This window comes from Gallus gallus, chromosome 5 (genome assembly GCF_016699485.2).
Source record: "Gallus gallus isolate bGalGal1 chromosome 5, bGalGal1.mat.broiler.GRCg7b, whole genome shotgun sequence".
Lineage (NCBI taxonomy): Eukaryota > Metazoa > Chordata > Aves > Galliformes > Phasianidae > Gallus > Gallus gallus.
In genome coordinates, this window is record NC_052536.1 from 38,259,586 (window position 1) to 38,279,998 (window position 20,413).

The 20,413-nt window shown below is 45.5% G+C and overlaps 1 protein-coding gene and 1 long non-coding RNA gene across 25 annotated transcripts in view; one reads left to right on the forward strand and one right to left on the reverse strand.

The window, feature by feature from the left end:
* The window catches only part of ESRRB (estrogen related receptor beta), a 127,696-nt gene extending 120,542 nt beyond the window's left edge, over positions 1–7,154 (forward strand). For all 3 annotated transcript variants that reach the window (XM_015287714.4, XM_015287711.4, XM_015287709.4), the window contains exon 7: positions 4,463–7,154. In XM_015287714.4, the coding sequence (XP_015143200.1) occupies positions 4,463–4,707 (245 nt within the window). In that variant the 3' untranslated portion in view covers positions 4,708–7,154. The remainder of the gene's footprint in view (positions 1–4,462) is intronic.
* LOC107053519 overlaps positions 1–20,413 on the reverse strand; it is a 182,685-nt gene that overhangs the window by 69,623 nt on the left and 92,649 nt on the right. For 10 of the 22 annotated variants that reach the window (XR_005860464.2, XR_006939504.1, XR_006939507.1 and 7 more), the window contains exon 5: positions 8,247–8,335. This is a non-coding gene — a long non-coding RNA (uncharacterized LOC107053519). Of the gene's footprint in view, positions 1–4,806; positions 5,420–6,625; positions 8,336–20,413 lie in introns of those variants that run through there. The other 12 variants (XR_006939503.1, XR_001466834.4, XR_001466841.4 and 9 more) reach the window with 6 other exon arrangements.

Genomic DNA, 20,413 nt, shown 5'->3' on the forward strand with positions numbered 1-20,413 from the left:
CCACCAGAAATCTCTTCCTCCAGGGATGATTCACCACTGATAGCTACTTTGAAATCTGTCATCTGGCCAGTAACTAATCAATTGAAAGTGTGCTTTATTGATATTGCATGGTGCTAATTTTTTAATGAGAATGTCCTGTGGTGCTAAGCCAAGTGCCGTATAAAAGACTAAGTCTATTATATCTATGCAGTTAACTTTATCAACCAAACTTGTAATCTCATCAGAGAATGAAATCAGGTTTGTTTGACAAGACCTCTATTCCAAAGTATTGTGCAGACTGGCAGTAGTTGTAATACCACCTCTTAGGTTTTAATTGAACATCACATTTCCTCTTCCTTTATTTTACTCTGGTTCACATCAGTAGCAATTATCACTCAGGACCTGGGAAAGTATATGCTTCATTAGAACTTTTCCAGCCATCTCGAATTTCTCAAAAATAGCTACACTTGGCAATTATTAATCTGCCCTAGGTGGGGGGGCCTTTGCCAGCAATTTTAAAACTTAAAGCCAAGTTACCAAGGTCTACTAATTCCTGTGAAGCTTGTCCCTAACAGATGTCTGATACTTTCTTGTGGAAACAAGAGAATAAGGAATCTCATCATCTTCATACAAGACAGGTACATAACACTTCTTGTTCTAAACGCAGGACAGAAATACTCACTGCGGACTTTTGCTTCCACATTCTATTAATAGTTTAATCATCTACAGCATAAAAGAGTCCCCCTACAAATGGTCATTTTTCTTCTATTTCTTAAATATTTATAAAACTCTTCTTTATGGTCCTTAGCCCTTCCAGCCATGGATTTTCTTCCAATGTCCTTCACTTCGCTTATCGATTTTCTACACTTCATAACTTTTGATTCATATAAATTACTATCTACTTCCCTTTTTCAATTTCTCATATACTGGTTTTTTTTTTTTTTTTTTTTTTTTTTTTTTTTTTTTTTTTTTTACCTCTAATTGCTGCCTTCACTTTGCCACTGAACCAGGATGGGCAGATGGCCAAGGCTGCCCTCTCTCTAGATTGTGGGATGGTGGTTTTTGGCTATGTAATCAACTCTTGTTAAAAAACCTGCCTCCTGTCTACCAGGAAGGTCATAGGATTAAACAAGGAGAAGGGCATCTCAGAGAGGCTGAAGTGCTAAGGCAGTGTAGTGACAGGGTGACAGAAGAGCCATACTGGGACATTTATCTGACCTGTGTTTGAGCGGACCTGCTGTAGGACCTGAGCCTTGATGCTCTCAAGTTCTTCATGGTGCAACAGAAGCACTCTACTGATACTGCTCACTGTGCTGTCAGGGCTAAGCCCGTATATGCCTTATAACACTTGTGCTGCTGGAACCTGTCTTCTGCTGCTTGCCTTCCATAAAGATAAATTCCTGATTTTCCCCTATTTCTGTTGAGTGTAACTTCTCATGCAATCCAGTTTCTAGGGACTTTCCACTCTTCCATGCAGCTCTGTCCACGTTGAGCCTTTGTTTCTAGTAATTAAAGTGAATGGAAAGAGAAGTGGCAGCTCACTTGCTGTTCACTAGAGGAGAAGGTGACAGTAGGTGCAGTGTTGCTTTGAAGGAACTGCCTTGCCCAAACTCTGGCTGATATCTAATAATCACTGAAATGCACCAAAGACTCATCTGGTGGGAATAATAGAGACAATCCAACCAAAGTCTGTCTTTACTGAGTACTTTTCAGAGAGCAGAGAAATTAATTCTTAATGTCCCTAAGCAGCAAGCAAGGTCAAACAATGCGACCATCAACCATTTTTTGACAAAGTAGGTGTGCTGTAAATGTCACCTGTTACAGTTTGAAGACAGCAATCCCATGTTAAGCATTTCTAGCTCCTTTTGCCTCAAGAATACAAATTGATCAATCTGTGCATTGATGAGCTCTCCAGGTTAGCATACAGCACATGTTCAGCTAAGGACGTCCCAGACTGACCAACTCTTATTTCTCTTTTTTTTTTCCTTTTTCCTTTCTCAATATGTTCAATGCTGAGACAGAGTGAGCAAGGCCTGGATCTCGTAAGGGGATGTGTAGCAAATTCTTTATTAATGGGTCCTTTAAGTCCCTGTTCTTTCTGCTCCTGCCAGAACTACAAAGGAAGAGTTAGGTGAGGAGGCAATGGGCCTTGTCCATTCTCATACCTGCTCTATATGCCATGCCAGCAGTGCTGGAGAAAAAGGCTTCTAACACGAAGCCTCACATCTAGCCCTGCTGACCCTCAGGGACATGGCCAGGCTGCCTCCAGAGCACCTCAGTGCTCTGACAGCTGTATAAATTCATAGATATTGATTTTGTAATTAACGGTTTATCAATGCCATTGACACCAGCTCATGGATGGATTGAAAAGAAATTAATCCTGCAGTGTTATTTTATATTTTGCAGTCAGCTGCCAATTTTGAGTTTCTTTCAGCAAAGAGTAGGAAAAGAAGAAAGACAAGCCTTGGATCTTTATTTCCCCAGTTCCTCTCCATCTATGTGCCTGGCTATTTAGTGCTGTTAGGTCTCATCACCTTACAGAGGCCTGGTAGCATAAGGGCACATCTTGAGCATTGTCTACTGCACAGCAGAAGCAGCAGCACTCAGAAGCAGGGCACCCACCCTGACCTGAAGCATGGCTTTACTGCGTGGTGCCTCCAGCACCTACCGGGCTCTGTAACCTCTGACAGGAGCTCTTACTTCTCCCTTTGTGCCCCCAGCCAGAACAACACACATTAAATAGGAAGTGTGGAACACATTTCTCTCTGAGTGAGTTCCACTTCTTGATGCTTCTAGTCTCCAAAATTACCTCCGCAGTTTGGAAGGAAATGCTTCTCCTAATGGTGTATGGAAATTCTCCAGAGGAGCCACCTGGTTGAGAAGTTGCCAGGGTGTTTCTCCCTCTCTCCCTCCCTCCCTCTTTCCCTCTTCCTTCAGAATCAGCCTCTGTGGCAAGCTCAAGTCACTACGATGACCCACCAGCCCTTTCCTGGGCTTCATTGCCTGGTCTCTTGGATACAAAAAGCAAATACAGCAATAATGATTTTTCCCCAGTAGACATCTTGGAAGTACAACTCTTTGATATCCCCTAATTAGTGCATTCCTTCTAAACAACTTCTTAAACAGCTTTCTTGATAGACGTTATTTTCTTGGCTGTTGTAGTACTTTACAAATCATACATCATAAATAGCATTACTGTGCATCTATTTTATGAAATTCACAGTCTCTAATTTGTGTTGAGCTCTCCATAGCGATGATGCAAATTTCTGGAGAGATTTTGGCATTTCGTCTGGCTTTCCTCCTCCTCAATTGCTGTCAGACTTGGGAAACAAGTCCTCACATTTGTGTCGGATGCATGTAGGCTGAGCAAGACACTGTTACACTGCAAAGCCCAGCTAGAGTAGCAGACAGGTGCAACTGTGTGTGTTTATTCTAGCATCCCTTTGCTGCTGCTTCTAGACTCGTTGCCCTGTGGCAGAAATTGGAATCTTTATCAGTGTGTTCAATATTGATTAAAAGTCTCTGAACAATGAAGACAAGGCAACAGTCTACAGCTCTGTCAGGGTTGTGAGGCAGAAGCAACTATCAGCAAGATGAAAGGGAGAAAACCTTCAATGACACGGTGCTTAGCTAGCTTCTCTAATCTAAGGTCTCTCCTCTGTTGTGGTGCCCTCTGCCATCAAGACTTTGCCACAAATTTAGCAGTCTGCGTTCATCTTGGGTGCCTCAGCTTGACCCAGGACTGGGTCACTACCAACTACCTTTGCCTCGGAGATGCACCAGGGAGCTGTGCTAACCTTGCACTCTCTGCTAGCCTCTCCAGCAGCCTGGCAGTGTAAGGGAAGAGGTCTTGCAGGTGGCACAGATTTCTGGAAGAACTGAAACAAGAAACTCTCGAGCAGCTGCTGGCAGTCTCTGAAAATAGGGGCATATGCACAAAGGTGGGGCTGGCAACACCCCTGGGCACACTGACTGTGACCTACTGGGGCTTTTCTGTCTTGCTGACACCCTGAGCAGCTGCATGGCAATTAGGTAGTTTAGACAGATGAAGCGCTACAGCAGTGTTAATTATTCTTAATGAGATTGCTCCCAAGCGGCGGCACAGCAGATGCTGCCCCTCGCAGGGTGACTCCCCGGCAGGAGTGTGGAGGGCAAGTGAATGTGCAAGTCACAAAGGCCCCTGGACGACCCCTTGCAGCCTTGAGTAACCAGCGAAGTGGGCACACAGGGCACCACGTGTCACAAACCCCAGTAACACGTCTATGGTTCCTGCCCTGCTAGGGCCGGCTCCTGCGCCTGACACGGAATTTCAGACCGGCAGCACCCACACCTGCAAGCAAGTTGGTTTTTTTCCCCTTACAAAACAAAACAGAAAAGCAATTAAAAAAAAAAAAAAAAAAAGCATCTTTAGGTGAAGTACTGGAAAGCATTTCCTTCCTCATGTTTGATTTTCCTGTTTGCCTTCTCTTCTCCCTCCCCCCAGACTCTATGCACATAGAGGACATGGATGCAGTGCAGAAGCTCCAGGACCTTCTCCACGAAGCCCTGCAGGACTACGAGCTGAGTCAGCGCAACGAGGAGCCCCGGCGAGCAGGGAAGCTGCTCCTGACCTTGCCCCTCCTGCGGCAGACAGCCGCCAAAGCTGTGCAGCACTTCTACAGCATCAAACTGCAGGGCAAGGTTCCCATGCATAAACTCTTCCTAGAAATGCTAGAGGCAAAGGTCTGACAGCCCCGGCGCCAGCCGACAATGGCCGGGGTACAAACTAGAAACAAAGATGCAGACAACGACAACGGAGAGATCCAAACAGCAGCAGCAGCCACCGCCGGCTTTTATCTCCAATCATTTATTATGGAAGAATTATTTAATGTCTATCTGTCGGCGTGACTGCAGAATCTCATGTACAGGAGGGGGGAAACTCTTTTAATCGGTCACCTGTTTCTCTTTTTTTCATTTGTTTTCTCTGTGGGAAATAGCAGAATACGCTCTTGCACCTGTTGAGGCGGTCGCTGGGGCTCAGCCCCTCTGAGCGATGATGCTCTCAGCACTGTGCCGGCCGCCCGGTCCCCAGCTTCCTCCACCAGTGCTGGAGGGGGAGTGGGGACTGAAGCAGGAAGAGATGAAGAATAGAGTCAATATAAACTTTATCTGCTTGTGTTGTGAGGGGTCAGATAGAAAGGGAAGCGGCCAGGGTCCTTCGTATTGTCACCTTTCTGGCTCTAACGATAGGGCAGACGCTCCTTTGGAGAGGAGCGCTACTGGACCTCTCCTGATCAAAATGGCCGCCTCCCAGGCTCCTCTAGCGCCAGCCAACACTTGTACATACAGGCCCCACTTCTTACCGGGAAAGATGCTCCTGACTGTGTAAGATATTCTGCGACCTTGTACAGCGTGTCATTACGCCTGGCTAGTCCCTCCCATGTGCAATCCCCGCAGGACCCTGAAGAGGCAGAATGTACGTCCCTGAGAGAATGCAAGGCTCCTTTCCCAGGTAGTGAGAAAAACAGATCCTGGTGTAAGCTTTTGTGCTGGGTTGACTCGATAATCTCTGCATCCTCTCCTATGATGTGGTGCTAACTACAGTTCTTCCGCACTTTTCACCCTGTAGTATATCAAGCCTGCCTCTTCAGTGCAGCTGAGTGCCATTCCCCACTCGTTCCTTGTGGCAGAGAACACAAGGTTTGTCTGCATGGTTACCGCCCAAGTATAAATACACCCCAAACCAGGGCTTGCCTAGGCTTCATTCAAGTAATAGATCTTTGCCTCCACAGAGACGTAGGCTTATTGCCAAATACTAGTTAGGAATCAAAGGAACCGCTTTTGGGGACACAGCTCCTGAGCCCAAGAGACTGCTTTTTTTTTTTGTTTTTGTTTTTGTGGCAGCCTAGGCAAATAAGCTTAGAGGTTGGCGTGGAACCCCCAGATCCAGTATCCCAACTACTGTCTTCCCCTGCCTCATCCCATTATCCTCAACAGAGCAAAAAAAGCTAGCATGGATTATCCCTGGACCTGGTAAGAGGTTCTCTGATGGAAGAAGACCTGACCTCAAGGTGGTCAGAGAAGAAGTGGTGGAACGCTTATTTGCTCATGGCACTAGGTTTCTACTGAGTCTGAGCCTTAGTTCAGCTCAGCTGGCTAAATCACAACTGCTGCATTCCCAGTATTCAGAGGGGAATTTGGGTGGCTTGGAAAAACTGTGCTTGTTGGCATGCTCTGAGATTTTATTTGCTTTGACACCTTGGTCTGAGCCAGCCTGAGCTGGTGAGAGAATGTGTTGTCTGTTTGGTGGTGAGTGGCATGACAGCAGAAGTGAGGAGAAGCCTCTGATCTGTATTGAAGGCACCACTGCCTCCGCTGCCTCTGTTCAACTTAGGCTTCCATTCCTGGATAACCTGCACAGGAAGCCTTCCAAGCTGTGGTTAAGAAGTGTGATCAGCGAGATACTGGGTGCTTGTTCTCTACTGCAACAGAACGTGTATGTCCCTGTGCAGGGTTCGCAGTGCAAAGCTCAGGCTAGCTCAGAAACTGAGGAAGCTCGCTGCTACTGAGCTCTCAGCTCGTGTAGCCAGCCCTCTGCTGGTCCTTTAGGTAGTTCAGTTCCATCTCCTCTGAGTTCTCCGTACACTATACAGCCATAGCTACTCACCCATTCTGTATTCACCGCATAAAGGAAGTCAGTCTTGCTTCAGGTATATTAGTAAGCCAGCAGAGACCCAAGAGACAGAAGGCACGTGGGAGCTGGGATTGTTTCCATGCTCAAAGCAGCAGCAATTACACCGTGGCCTTGTGCTTTGAACAGATACCTGTGCTTCTCTTCACCTTCTCCTTCCCAGAGAGAGCTGGGGAGAAAACGATAGCTTTTGGTTGCGCTTACAATCTCTGTATCTATCTGTGAATGAGAGGGACCAAACTGAAATGCAAGCCTTCACTAGAGCCAGTTTGCTGTGTGTTGCAGCCTGGCAACTCTTTCTGGCTGTGGCATGAATACTTTCACACATTCGCTGTGCTGTTGCCTCTAAGCAGGACTCTCTTGACCACTGTTGCTTCTCTGCTGAGTCCCACTCAGCCCAGCTGCAGCACACTGTGTTCCAGCCTGCCTCACAGCTGTCCCAAAGTGGGCTGAAAAGATCCTAAGAAGCAAGTCTTACTCTGCTGGGCTCTGGCTGGGAAGGTCATTTAAAAAAAGTTCCAGGGAAATCTTCTTTAAGGAACCCTGCTTGAGCAGGGGCTTTGGACCAGATGACCTCAACCATTCTTTGAGTCTGTGAAAAGACTCCTCCAGCTTTGTTGAATTTGAACTTGGGCTTGCTTTCCAGAACAGAGGGGAAAATAACCTAGAAAACATGATTGTGAAGGAGGGCTGCTGAGTTACCTTCTAGCTCACGGCAACTGCTGTCTATTTAGAGTATGGAGGCAATGGCTGTGTTGGCAGAACAATATAAAGATACTAAATGCATTTTTTTGCAGGACTTTCTTTCTCCATTACAGCTGCATAACCTTGGAGCCCAACTGGATATCCCATCATTGCTTGAAGGTAATAGGCCTGGAAATTTTGCTGGTTTGCTCCTGAAACAGGATGGGAACTGAACCAGGCAGTAATTACCATTTATCAGGCTCTCTATACCAATGATGCAAACTCCTTCCCAAGAACAGGGACAGAAACACCTGTCTAGATTTAACCCTTAAAAGGCTTGTACCATCTTTAATTGCAAAGCGGGGCAGGTCTCTTTGGCCTTTCAGACAAGTGCAGGCTTCACGTGTATCCCATCCCTTTCCAGTTTCTCTGATCTGCTGTGCATCACTAGTACCAGCATGCTGCCACAACTGGGGAGCACTGTCCAGCTACACAGCAGGTCGGGCTTGCAGAAAAGGGTGCCATCTTAGTGTAGTCCCCTCTGTGCAGTTTAAAGTAGGAAATGAGGCTTCAGCAACTGCTTAGGTCTTCGGATTCTCATAGGCACTTACAAAGAGGTTTGGAGATGTGGAATTGAGACGTAAACTGGGAAGTGGGTTCTGGTCAGCGTGTCTTACGCCATTCATTTGTAATATGGGGCTAACAGAGTCAGCTCCATATAGCTGTCTTTTTGCATGGGGCAAAAGATGACAGAGTTTGGACCTCGGTTTCTGTGACTTAAAGAAAAGCAAAGCAGAACTGTAGAGGTAAGTGTATCGGTGACAGTGGGTAAGCGTGAAGCTGACATACAGCTAGTATGGTAAGAGCAGCTCTAGCCCCCGATATGCACGTGCAGATAACAGAAACCACGTACCTGTGAGCCACTACCAGAAGGCGGTTCTTCCCAAGTGACCAGTTCTTCTGTTTGGGGCACATTCTTCTCTGGGAACAGCGGTCTCTGGCCTGTATTGCAAAATTAATTTCATGGGGATCAATTAAAGGAAAGGGTTAAACACTACACAAAAATGAGGTTTCTGGGGAAACTTGGGCATTACACCTCGCAGCAAAACTGAAGCTACAAGAAACTCCCCTGCAACAATCAGAACCTCGCAGTACTGTTTGCGCTAAGGGGGCATTATTTTTCTCTTTGTAAGCTGTCATCTTTTTTTTAAACAATTAACAAATTCACCAGAAACATATAAGCAGCTATTGGAGGGGGAGATCACTGAGGAAGACCCTTAAGAATGTAACTTATTGAGCTTTTATTACCAATTGGAGCTGAGAAAAAGTGCTTCCACTTTGTATCCACAAGCTATAATCAGTTGTATGGCCAATTGTATGTTCTTGTGGCTGGCTTATAGAGGGAAGCTAGAGAGACAGAGGCTGTGAGATTGATGCAGGGAGTTAAAGACAGTGAAATACACAGTATCTACTTAACTATTATCTGCTCCTAAAAAAAAAAAAAAAAGAAAAAAGAAAAAAAAAAGAAAGCAAAACCTGTGAAATAAATGAATTGTATTCTTGTGGTACAGGTCATTTCAAACAAAACAAGAAATAAAACACAGAAATGTAAAAACTAATCGTGACAGAGTAATGTTTATTGTGTTTAGGAAATGCTCTGCTCTGCCTCTCGGGATGCACACAGACCGACTGAAGGGGCTGGGGTGGGAGAAGGCCTCGTTTATGCATGCTACAGAAGGGAAGGGAGGAGAGTCCAACCTCTCACTTAAATGCCCTCATTTTGGTGTTTTCCTATATTCAGAAATAAAATCCTCAGCAAGCTTCTGAGTTTTTGTAAGATCAGCACGGCTGAGGGCTGGTGAGACAGACAGTGCCGTCAGTATCTGGCACAGATTGTTCTCCACCACTCACTTATTTTCTCTCCGCTGGTGTAAGGAACAAACATGAGCTAGTGATGAAAAAGCCTTGAAGTTGTTCCAGTGAAAAACAAAATCTCTAATCATAAAATACATCATTGGCTTAAACCCAGCAGTGACATCAAGAGCGTTGCAAGCATTGCAGCAGCTGCCCAGTGCTTATGAAGTGGGTATAAGTGCTGAAGTCATTGATCTGATGGTCAGGTGTTGCAGAGGGCAATCTCACTTCTACTTCAAGTAGTAGGGAGGGAAGGTTTCTTTAAGCCATGTTCTTTAAGCACATTTCTCTGTCCCTCAAGTTAGAGGCACGTTTAACCGCTGGAATACGTTCTTCAGCTCCAAATGTTAAAACACGTTTGAGGTAGTTGCTTGTGGCTATCTGCACCCAAAATAAAATGAAAACAACCAGTGTTTTCCTCTTTCACATTGATGTGTCACATAGTTAATGAGAACCAACGTTAGGTACAGAAAGCTTCAGCATTCAGCTTTCCAGTAACAAAAAGCGGCAGGGTTTGTGCTTTGAGCCTGTTTCTCTACAAAGCCAGTCTCTGCCATTACTATCAATTTGAATGACACCGTGGAGAAACCTGACCATCTCTGTCTGGGGAACGGGAGTTGAAACTGAGCAGTGCGCTGGGGGGCTGGACAAGACGGAGGACGGCAAGTCACAAATGAGCACTGAGTCTAGATAGCCCAGCGAAACACAGCAGCCCTGGTTCAAAACATTGCTGGCTAGGCAAGCCAAAAACATTGACTCAGAGCCAAAAGAACCGCAGCCAGAAAGTCTCTTTACATAAGTGCTAATCAGCTTTGAGAGGACCAGCACGGTTACGGTCTTTTGTGGGCTTCGTTCCATAGGGCTTAGGTAAGGCTAGAAAGAGCTTCAGCTCTGGGAGTAGCAGCATCCAAATAATAACAAGCGGGAGTGAGGTCACAGAAAGGACCAGGACTGGCCAAATGCTCAAAGCGTCATTTGTAAGAAAAACTGAGTAGACAGACAGCAGCCACCACTGACACATCACTGAGTGCTGAAGAGTTCAGTGCTTCACTGAGCCCTTCCAAAATCTGACTGGCCGCATGCTGACATTGGCCAGAAGTCTTCAGCAAACCATCTCTGGGCAGGACACACTGCGTGCAGAAGCAGCTGTTTTAGCTCAGACCACAGGCACCAGAGGGCCACGTCCCTCTCACCAAAAATGGCCAGCAGCAGATGACCAGAGAACAACCAAATAGGGCACTGAGGTATAAAACTACAGCTCCTGGCCATTTACAAAGTCTTCTGAAGACAGAGATGAAGTCTGCATTTAACAATCCCTGCTGGTTTTTCTTACATGAATTTGTCCAGCCACTTTTCCAGGTGATACAAGCATCCAGCCTCTGCAGCAGCAATGAGTTCTATGGATCACTGCTCAAAGAAACAGCTCCTCTGCCTGCTGTGAGCATGCTACCAGCTATTCTTATTTCATGCCCTCACAGCTTGCATTAGAAGGCACGAGGAACAGTCCCATACTCACTTTTCCCTACCATTCACACACTCTTCTAAATCTCTCCCAGTTTCACCCTCAGTCATTTCTTTCCAGGGATGAAGGACAGCTGCCAGCCTTACCCCTTCACTGAGCACACACCGCACCAATTAAGTTAGCAAAACGGGATAATGAGAAAGGCAAGTGGCTGCCTTGGGCGAGATGCTTTAAAGGCAAGTACAAACGTTGTCCCCACTCGAGCCTCATACAAAGCTCTCCTCCCGCATCTATCCGCACACAAACACGCACTCATCGTGTCTCGGAGCTGTGCTTTCATTCACAGCACTGCTGAAGTTCACATTTACTTTCCAAACAGCTCACAAACAAGATCAGCCTACACAAACCCTACTTTCCTAACCACGACAAGCTGGGTGTGGCCTTTTCCCCAGCAGAGCTTTTTTCCTCCATCTTTCCTCCATCTCAAACTAAAGGATCTAAAAAGACACCTCGGCCTTACAGAAGATCTTGAACACATTCCTTGATGCATCAAATAATAGATTTTTTGAAATTTATTCCTTCCTTTTGCACTATAAAACTTGATTTCTGTTTAGAAATCCCAGCTTTGTAAGTAAGTTCATGACTACCCTAATTCACTTTGGTGAATGGAATTACTATACATTTTGCTCTCTGATCTCAAGTGGCATTACGTTTTCAATAAGCTTTATGACACGTCCCCACGTAACTGCAGTCATTGAGTACTAAAAAGCAGAACAGCGATCAGATAAGGAAAAGCCATGACAGAGCAAACTGAAAGCACTTTGCCTAAACTGGCAAGAATCAAACACAAAACACGGCTGCATTTAGTAGATTGGTTCAAACAAAGCAGACAAATCATGTTTTTACTCCATATGCCAATTAAGCCAAGTGCAAGACCTAACTTACAAATAATCTCCCTGGAGTGAAGAGTGTTGAATTTGGAAGGAAAATAATCTATTGGAAGCCAAAATTTTAATCACCTTCAATAATTATACTTCTGGTACTGTAAACTCTTTTCTACTGCAACATTGAAAGCAGTCATTTGTGCAAGTAATTTTCCATTACCATTTACATTATCAAACTCACACACATTTGAACCAAACCCTTGTTTATACCTTTTTGCCAGTGGTTAACGTTACTATAAATCAACAAGTCCTTTGGGTCAGTCTTAAGAAAGAAGTACAATTTCATCAGATATTACTGTATCCAGTGAACCTCTGTAACCAAGCCTGGGATTATCACTTACTTCCCCCACTGCTTTTTTCATTTAACCATAAAAATTGAGCAGTGTCCTAAGGGAGTGATGCTCATGGGAACTGTATTAGCATAGGCATCCTCTTCTCTGGGCGCAATCCTCAGCTTTGAGCATTTGTAGCTGCAGAAAATCCTGCACTGCTACTGCTGCTTCTGTGCATTTCTTCTTTCCAGCACAACTTTCCAGTCCCTCATGATCAGGCACTTACTATGAGGCAGGCTGCTTCCCTGGCTAATGTTTGGTATGTTTAGGTTTGTTCACTCCTCAGACAGCCTCTCTCCTGCCCTGTTCCTGACACACTGCTCAAGTGAGTGGGAAGGATGTCAGTGACAATTCAGCTTCCTGTGCCAGCTGACCGCACCAAGCTGGTCTGGACCACTTCCATCTGGAAGGAGGGTCACTCAGCTTAACAGTGTTGCTTGTTTCCCATTGGTAAGGCTCTGCTAAAATGTGCTGGCATTCCAGCCCTGCAAAGAATAAAATGGATCAGAAGTGACACTCCCTGTGTGTAGAGGAGGGTTAGAGAAGGGCATCTGCAAAACAACACTGATACTGACACTTGGGACAGGGCATCCTTTCCCTTCCTTCTCAAGCTTCCCTGTGCAGGTAGGAACAAAGTACAGGCCTGAGAGACAGCCCACAGTCAGACAGGATCACAGCAACTTCTGGAACAGGTGCCGTTAATCAGAGAAACTGTGTCAAATCTTCCTTGCCAGTGAAATACCCTGCTTCCCTAGTGCTCCTCTGCTCAATTCAAGAGAACCTCCAAATCCTGCCTGTGTAAGGTAGCAGGGCCATGCAGCGGGGCAGCTCCTGCTAACGTGTGTTGTCAGTGCTGGGCTAAAAAGGCAGTGCTCCTATGATGCTGTGTTTATTTGGCAAACTAGTCATTAACCTGAACTGAGTTACAGCAATTACAGAAACACCACTGTGTTCACATTCAGCGATCACAGAAAGTAAAAGCATTTTACAAATAAATCACAAACACCTTCTGAATATGTTTAGAAATGTAATCATGACAGAAATGAGCAGTCAGAAGGAGAGGACAGAACCAAAACCAGGACATACACTTTCCAGCTGTGCTTCTCAACTTCCTTTTTCTTTTTAAAAAGGAGACCATTCAGCCTTTTCAAACAAAAAATAAAGTGCTTGGACTACTTGGTGTCCCACGTACTTGTCAGCTATAACGATGAGCAGGGGATAAAGAAAATCGTAGCAGATAGGCAAATAAGATGTTTCAGGGTTTACAGAGATTATCAGATGAAAGAAAATCTTATGCAATATTTAAGTAATGGAAAGGCAGGTGTGACCCCTTCTCTGCAGGTCTCTGCTGAGCTGCCAAGCCTGTGCTGCAAGCAGAGTAAAGCTTCTGGAGAGGAATGGAAGCTTCCTACCTGGGTGCAAGCTGAGCTCCGTCAGAGCGGCTGAGGCTGGATCACCCCACTGCCCAGCACAGCACTCCTTCCTGCACCCATGGCTGTGCCAACTCCTTGGGCTGGGGCCTCCCTTCCCATCCATGGCCGCTCTGTACATAAAGCAGGCACATAGCTCACCTCTTCTTCCCCAGGGCATGCTGCTTGCAAAAAAGTATATCCTGAAAAGTGGCTGAAACCTCAGAGAAGTGTTGCCTGGGACTTCTCAAAACACTAAGATACTCAACTTGAATCAGCTTGGACGAGGATTCAAGATTTCTTGTCTTGCTTTCCTCATAGAACATGCCCACAAAAGGTGGTGTTAATGATGCATTCTGGAGCTTGTCACTGCTGTGTGTCCTGCAGCGTGCTCCTGAGTTTATCCCATCAGTTTCCCTGATATTCTCACACACTAAGATAGCACAGGATACCTGTGCAGTCTGACTGCTGTATGTGTTATTTATCCGAATACAAGGAATAAATAAATTACCACAAGCTGTCAGTGAAATACCATGCTGAGCACAAATGCTGTCACCTCTTTGGTAAAAGGTTTTCTGCTCTGCTGGTGGCTTTTATCCTCACCTGGGCCATCACACTAAATGCCCTTTTCATTGAGCCTGGCCCTCCACTCTCCACAGCAGAAATTGTTCACCTGACAGATAAACACTGCTCCTCTCAAAGATGAAGTGAGTCAAAAACAAACTATAACAGAAACTTTCTGGGCTGCTATGTCTACAGGCAGTTGCACTTCAGCTGTGATATATCAAGAGAGAAGGGCCAGCACAGGCTGGGACAGTAACGCACGAGGTGAGCAGAGCTGGCCAGGTGTCCTTCAGGAAAATGTCCTGCTGACATCTCTGCCACAACTGAGAAGTGAGATAATCTCTTTGATGAGCATCCACCAGATAGGTGGCTACCCAGCAAGTCAGCAACATACCATACCTCTGAAATGACAAGGAGAGGAAAGGTCTGATAATAATTATAACACAAAAAGAGCATTCAGCAGTGTCCCAGGATCTCTGTGCTTCAGGTTTGGCTGAGGATCCAAAAACTCTTTGCAGTTAGCTTTATGCTTTACAGTTTCTGCAGCTAAGCAGGTTAGAAAAGTCATCCCTTTCTTGTTAGTCTTCTCCCTTTGTAGTCCCCAGCCAGCACCTCTCAACGAGAAGGGGCAGAGCTGACCATAACATTATTTCCTTGCCAGTCCACACCATAGGTACCTGCTTATTTCTGCTGGGAGAATTCTCATGTCTAGGAAGGCTGCTGCCTTCATGCTCACACATATTTTGAGCTTCCAAGGAGAAAAAAAGAGAGAGAAATAGGAGAGAGTACAGAAGACATGACATAGTTTGCTACCTAACTAGTTGGCATAGCTGGCTTTATTGCTTCTTCATCTGGCTGGCAGGAAACCATGACACAGACAAGAAGACTTTCACCCTGTCTTCACCACCAAGCTTCACATCAGTGAGAGCGCAGCACACGAATGGGAGGCCAACCGACTCCTGGCCAATAAGGAGAGAAGCAACCACTATCAATGGAAAACACTCAATCACTTTGTTCCTCGCCCCCAAGATGACTGACTGCACTGCTCTTTCTGTTGCTAGAATGAATTTGGTTTAACATCCTAACTTAACAACTTTCATAACTATCATGACTTTGTTTTCTTTTCTAGCTAAGAAATCAGAGCTCTAGAATATTTCTGAGTAGATATGAACTCCCACGCACCCACATGATGGCAATACAATTCACTTTTACTTAGCCTCCTTAGGTCTAAGTCTTCCTGTTTGGATTTCTGAAAAATTAAAACACCCCTTGGAAGGTCATTACAGTGCTTCTTTTTCACTTCAGTCCCAAGTCCAAGCAGATATTACGATTTATAAATCTTACGGCCTTTATGGCCTGGGAACTGGAGCATTTCTATGCTTCCCTCTGGGTTGCCACGCACCTGATGCCTTACAAATCCCCAGGAGGATGGGAGCACCGCAGCACCGAACAACTCTAATTAGCTCTGGAATCAAGCTGTCACTCAAACAACAAACAAGTTTGCAGTCATTTCCCCCAGCCCACATCACTGAGCACTCAGACCATCTGAATACAATACTAAATAGAGCAAGATGTGGGCAATATGTTATTTGTGCAAAGCTGAACTTGTCACAATTGTAAAATTCATATGGTGTGGCATGAAATGAAAGGCCATCTTCTCCATAGAGCTCCCATAGCTATGGAGCCAGACAGTGTGTGCCCACAAATGAAGTGCCTAGCTTTGTAAAACTAGGGAGTTTTCAGACTCAAAATAGGTGACTAGCAGCACACTGCAAGTCCTCTGAGATAAGCACAAGATGAAAAAGGAATGACAGAATAAGTGAAAATAGGCATTTTCTCTAAGCAATTCTACATCTCACTGGAGCACTGCACCAACAGACCTCTATGAGTTCTGCTGAAAGTGCTGAGCCCCAGCCAGGAGCAAATCAGGAGCACTGGCAGCCTCTAGCAGATGCTCTTTCTGAGACCTCTGTATGAGCTATATATGTGGCTTTTATTATCCTTTCTCCACAATAATCCCTGCACTCCACAGATGAACGGGAAGAGTGAGTGCTGGCCTCAAGGAACTCTGCAGCCTAATTCCCAGATAAGTGGGTTACTTTCTGGGCCAATTCCCTTTTGTTTTGGAAGGGAGGAAACTGCATATAAAATAAAAAGAAAAAACAACAACAATGTTCTTCGCAAAGCAAGCTGCATTCCCTTCTTACATACCAGCCCTATCACCACAGATACCTTCAAGCATAAGGTCAGCTCACCCACTCCTCAGAAGACATGGCTCAGGACACCATGCCAAATCAGAATCATAGAATCACTCAGGTAGGAAAAGACCTTAAAGATAATTGAGTCCAACCACTACCTAACCATACTACCCTACTTCATTTGGACGTGTCTATCAATAAAATCCTTGGCAGAAATTGGAAGACAGAGTGGCATCTTTGCTTCTTTTGACAATTGGTCAAGGAAGGTGTATTTATGTGCATATATACACCTACATCTATGCAGTACTGCCCAGGTGCTAGCCTGGGTGTAAACCTGACCTTCCTGATGGAAAGCCCATTGACTGTGATGCTGCCACACAGCACAGAACTGTTCACAAGCAACTTCACAAGCCAAGACACACAAGAGGCTCTCATTTCTTCCTCTCTCAACATAAGGTGGAGTCAGTGACCTTCCCTTCATCCTATCTGAGACTCCCCTTGGGGCAAGAGTAAGGCCATTTTATGAAAGGGAAGGTATGCCCTATGTTGGCACTGGAAATCCCACTGAGTGACAGGGAACAGTTCTACAGCAATTGCTTTGTTTAAAATGCAAAATGTGGATGTGTTTAGAGGACGTATCAGCATCAATCACTGTATGCAAATACTGCCTGTGAAGAAGAGCTTCCCTGTAAGTCACTCCTGGCTTCTCTAATCGAGTTAACGCCAGTGACTGAGGGCATGTTGAACGCTGATGGGCTGCTGATAACGTTGTCCCAGGAGATTAATAAAAGGCAGCAGGAGTGCTTAGTCTGACCAGGGCACAAAGTGAGAGGTGAGGAAGAGGGGGACAGTGATGTCTTTCTCTCTTGCAATCATTGCCTATGGCCACAGACCAGGGAAAAAAAAAAAAGAAAGAAAAAGAAAGGAAAAGAGGGAGGTCAGCAGTCAGCACAGACGACATGCACTGACTTGGACAGGAGACACTGCTGACTTGCAGTCTCTAACTCCCTTCACAGAGGGCTCATAGACACATGAAAGATACATAAGAAAAGCAGCCCTGTTGCTAAACTGAGATCCACCTATAAACAGAATTCTGCACCCAGACTATGGAAAGTAGAGTTTTGAAGAGAAATACTGCAAGGATTTGCTTGGAGGAGAACATAGACACATTACAAACCAGCCTTGAGAGCCATCAAGGTAAAACACCCCACGGCTCCTGTGCCAGCCCTGCGAGGCAGATGGCAGCAGCCCTGCAATGCCTGCAGCCCAGCACAGAGACAGTCTGAGGCCCAGTGCTAGGCTGCCCCATCTTTGGGAACTGGGGATGTCTCTGAGTACTGAAAGCAAGGCCCTGGCCTGAGCAAATAGTTCCAGCTACAAGGAATTTCTCTGGCAAATGCAGCCCTTGGTGCTTCCTGACAGATGAACTGTAAGTACTGCTAATGATAGTCATTAGCATCATTCCCTCCCTTTCTAAGCAGACTGAGAAATAGGTGAAGGGGAGTAGGGAAGGTGCAGATGTTCTCTATTTTCTCAGTACAGGGAGCAGAAAAAGAATGGGGCACTGCAAGTTAAACTGCTTTTGAGCCACCCACTGAGAGCAGCCTTACTGCCTACACTTCCGCCTTCTCTTCCTCAACCCGTAACCTGCTACCTGGTCACCTTCTCTTAACTTCTCTCATTGTTGCCTTGGCCCAACACTCACACCTGCTTCCTGCACCAAAAGGTGGCTAACAGGGCTTCCCTCTTCTTCACACAGCCTCCTATTGCAAAGACTTCTGCCCTGAGCTCCGTTTCCACCATTTCTGCGCTCCTCAGAACCTGAGTTATTGTCCCATGACTCCTGTACATCTGAGTTACTGTCAGCTCCTTGGAGAGTGGAAATCTTCTCTTTTATGTATCTGTGAAGTGCTCAGAACACCTATATTGCTCTATAAATAAGGACAGTAAGAGTCAAATGCTGACAGCTTCAACAGATGCATAGGAAAATTCCTGCCTGTGGAGAGAGATCGTTCTGCTTACTGTGAGATATCATGCCAAAACAGGCTTCTGCATGGAGTCCAGTACCTACCAAAACCCTTCTGAGCCTAGCAAGAGCAAAGGTGGCCATTCTGTAAGCAGACTTATCATTACAAGCTGTATCTCCAAGGAATCCCATACAGGGCATACACAATATTTCTAGAAACACAGTGCCATGTTTCTAGGCTTCAAGAGATGAGACTCATCATTACTGCTGAAGCAAGGCAGAAGAAAAATCCCTTAAGGTACAGTTCATGTTTATGCCACAAATGGCAGTAGTACGCTGCATACATCCAGCTCCAAACTACAATTTTGCCAGCTTCAGGTTGTTACTATCTGAAATCATTGCCAGAGTAGACAAGGTGAATGAATACTAAGTTTATTTTCCTTATCCCATCATCTCCTGTCCCAACAGAAGTTTCTGCTTGTCTCTGAGTTATTTCAACTTGTCCACAAAAACTGATATACCACTGATCTGAACTTTGAGAGTTGCTTGTGAATCATTCTGGGTCATACATACAGGACAGATATGTTCTATCCCCACATATTCCACAGTTCCTACATACATCGAGGCACACTACAGCCCAGGCAGTTTTAAGAGACTTACACTGTCTGAAGAATGGGGAGTTTGCACACTGCATCCCTCTCTCATAGAATCACAGATTCATAGAACCTCCTTCTCTAGCATTTGAATGCTGAAGATCTGCTGCTGGCACCACCTGCATAAGTTTCCCAGATTCATGACGAGATAACATCTCTGTGGAATTATCAACTATATCAGGTTAGCTTACTATCAGATCTCCATCCTGTGACTGGATCTGCCCCTCCAAAGCTCAAGGGCTAAAAACTGGTCAGACCATCACCATTGATCACAGCAATATTTTCATTGAGCAGAAAGGATGCTGCTGCTTCTCTAGAACCCAGTGTTTTATTTCTGGAATACAAAAATTCTGGAATACGAGGGGAGCAGAAAACATGGGACAGATGGAGGGTGGGTGAGCAGTGGGTTCTGGCTTTACAAGAGGATGATAAATGACAGCAGCATTAGGAACAAAACCAAACATCCTTCATGCTGTCAGAGCAATGAAGCCAGGGCATAACAAGATGTGGGCATGGGGATTATGGCTGTTTTCCAGAAAAGCACACAACTATCAAGTTACTACTGCTCTGAGTCAACAGACCAATTCATCTTCCCTGGGTTCCTGCAGAAGAGGGCAGTGAACAAAGGGGAAGCTGTTTCTTTCCATTCAGTTTGGAGCTTCACCTACTCCACAGTGTATTGAATTCAATAGGCAGGGCCACACCAGTGCAGAAGAACTGTAAGAGGATGCAGATTGAAGAGCATTATCATGGAATCATAGAATCACCAAGGTTGGATTGATTCAAAAAGACCCACAGGATTATCCAGTCCAACCATCTACCCATCAACAATGGTTCTCACTAAACCATGTCCCTCAACACAACGTCCAAACATTCCCTGAACGCCTCCAGGGTCGGTGATTCCACCACCTCTCTGGGCAGCCTATTCCAGTGCCTGACCATCCTTTCAGAGAAGTGTATTTCCTAACATCCAGCCTGAATCTTCCATTAGATGATCATGGGCTTCTCACTACCCTAGTAGTTACCACAGAGCTCTATGAGGACACAGAAAAGGGCACTAGGGCCTGAACACAGAAAGCAGAGGAGTCCTGAAGATGGTAGCCACAGCATCCAATATGGTTCACAGTACTCCATCAGATTCAGGCTCCGAGGAGAACTTTGCCATTCATGGATGAGAAAAACAATCCCTTTCTGGGCCCCACCTCATTTTCAAAGGAGGAGGTCACCAGGACAATAGCAGTAGCTGCTGGAGGGAGGGACACAAAAGCAATCACCTCTGTCAGGTGTGGTGAGGAGTAGGCTCCATGAATCATCATTCTGCTCAGTGCAGCTGCCCTCCTGCCTTTGCTGTAAACTAAAACTTGGCAGTGACAAAAAGATTAACTGACAGGGCAGAAGCAAGAATGGGACAGGGAGGGCTGCTTATGCCTGAGTTTGCTTCTACCAGCTCCCTCTCACCTCCTTCTATGTTCACAGCTGGTCCTATTCTCACACTGAGTCAAACAGAAAAAAAAAAAATCATACTTAGGGACTACACACATGTAGCCAAGTTGGACTTTCAAGCACTACCAACCTGATAGATCATTTCTACCAGTATTAGGTGGTGCTGGAGAGTCACTGCTGCTAAACTCAGTTTCC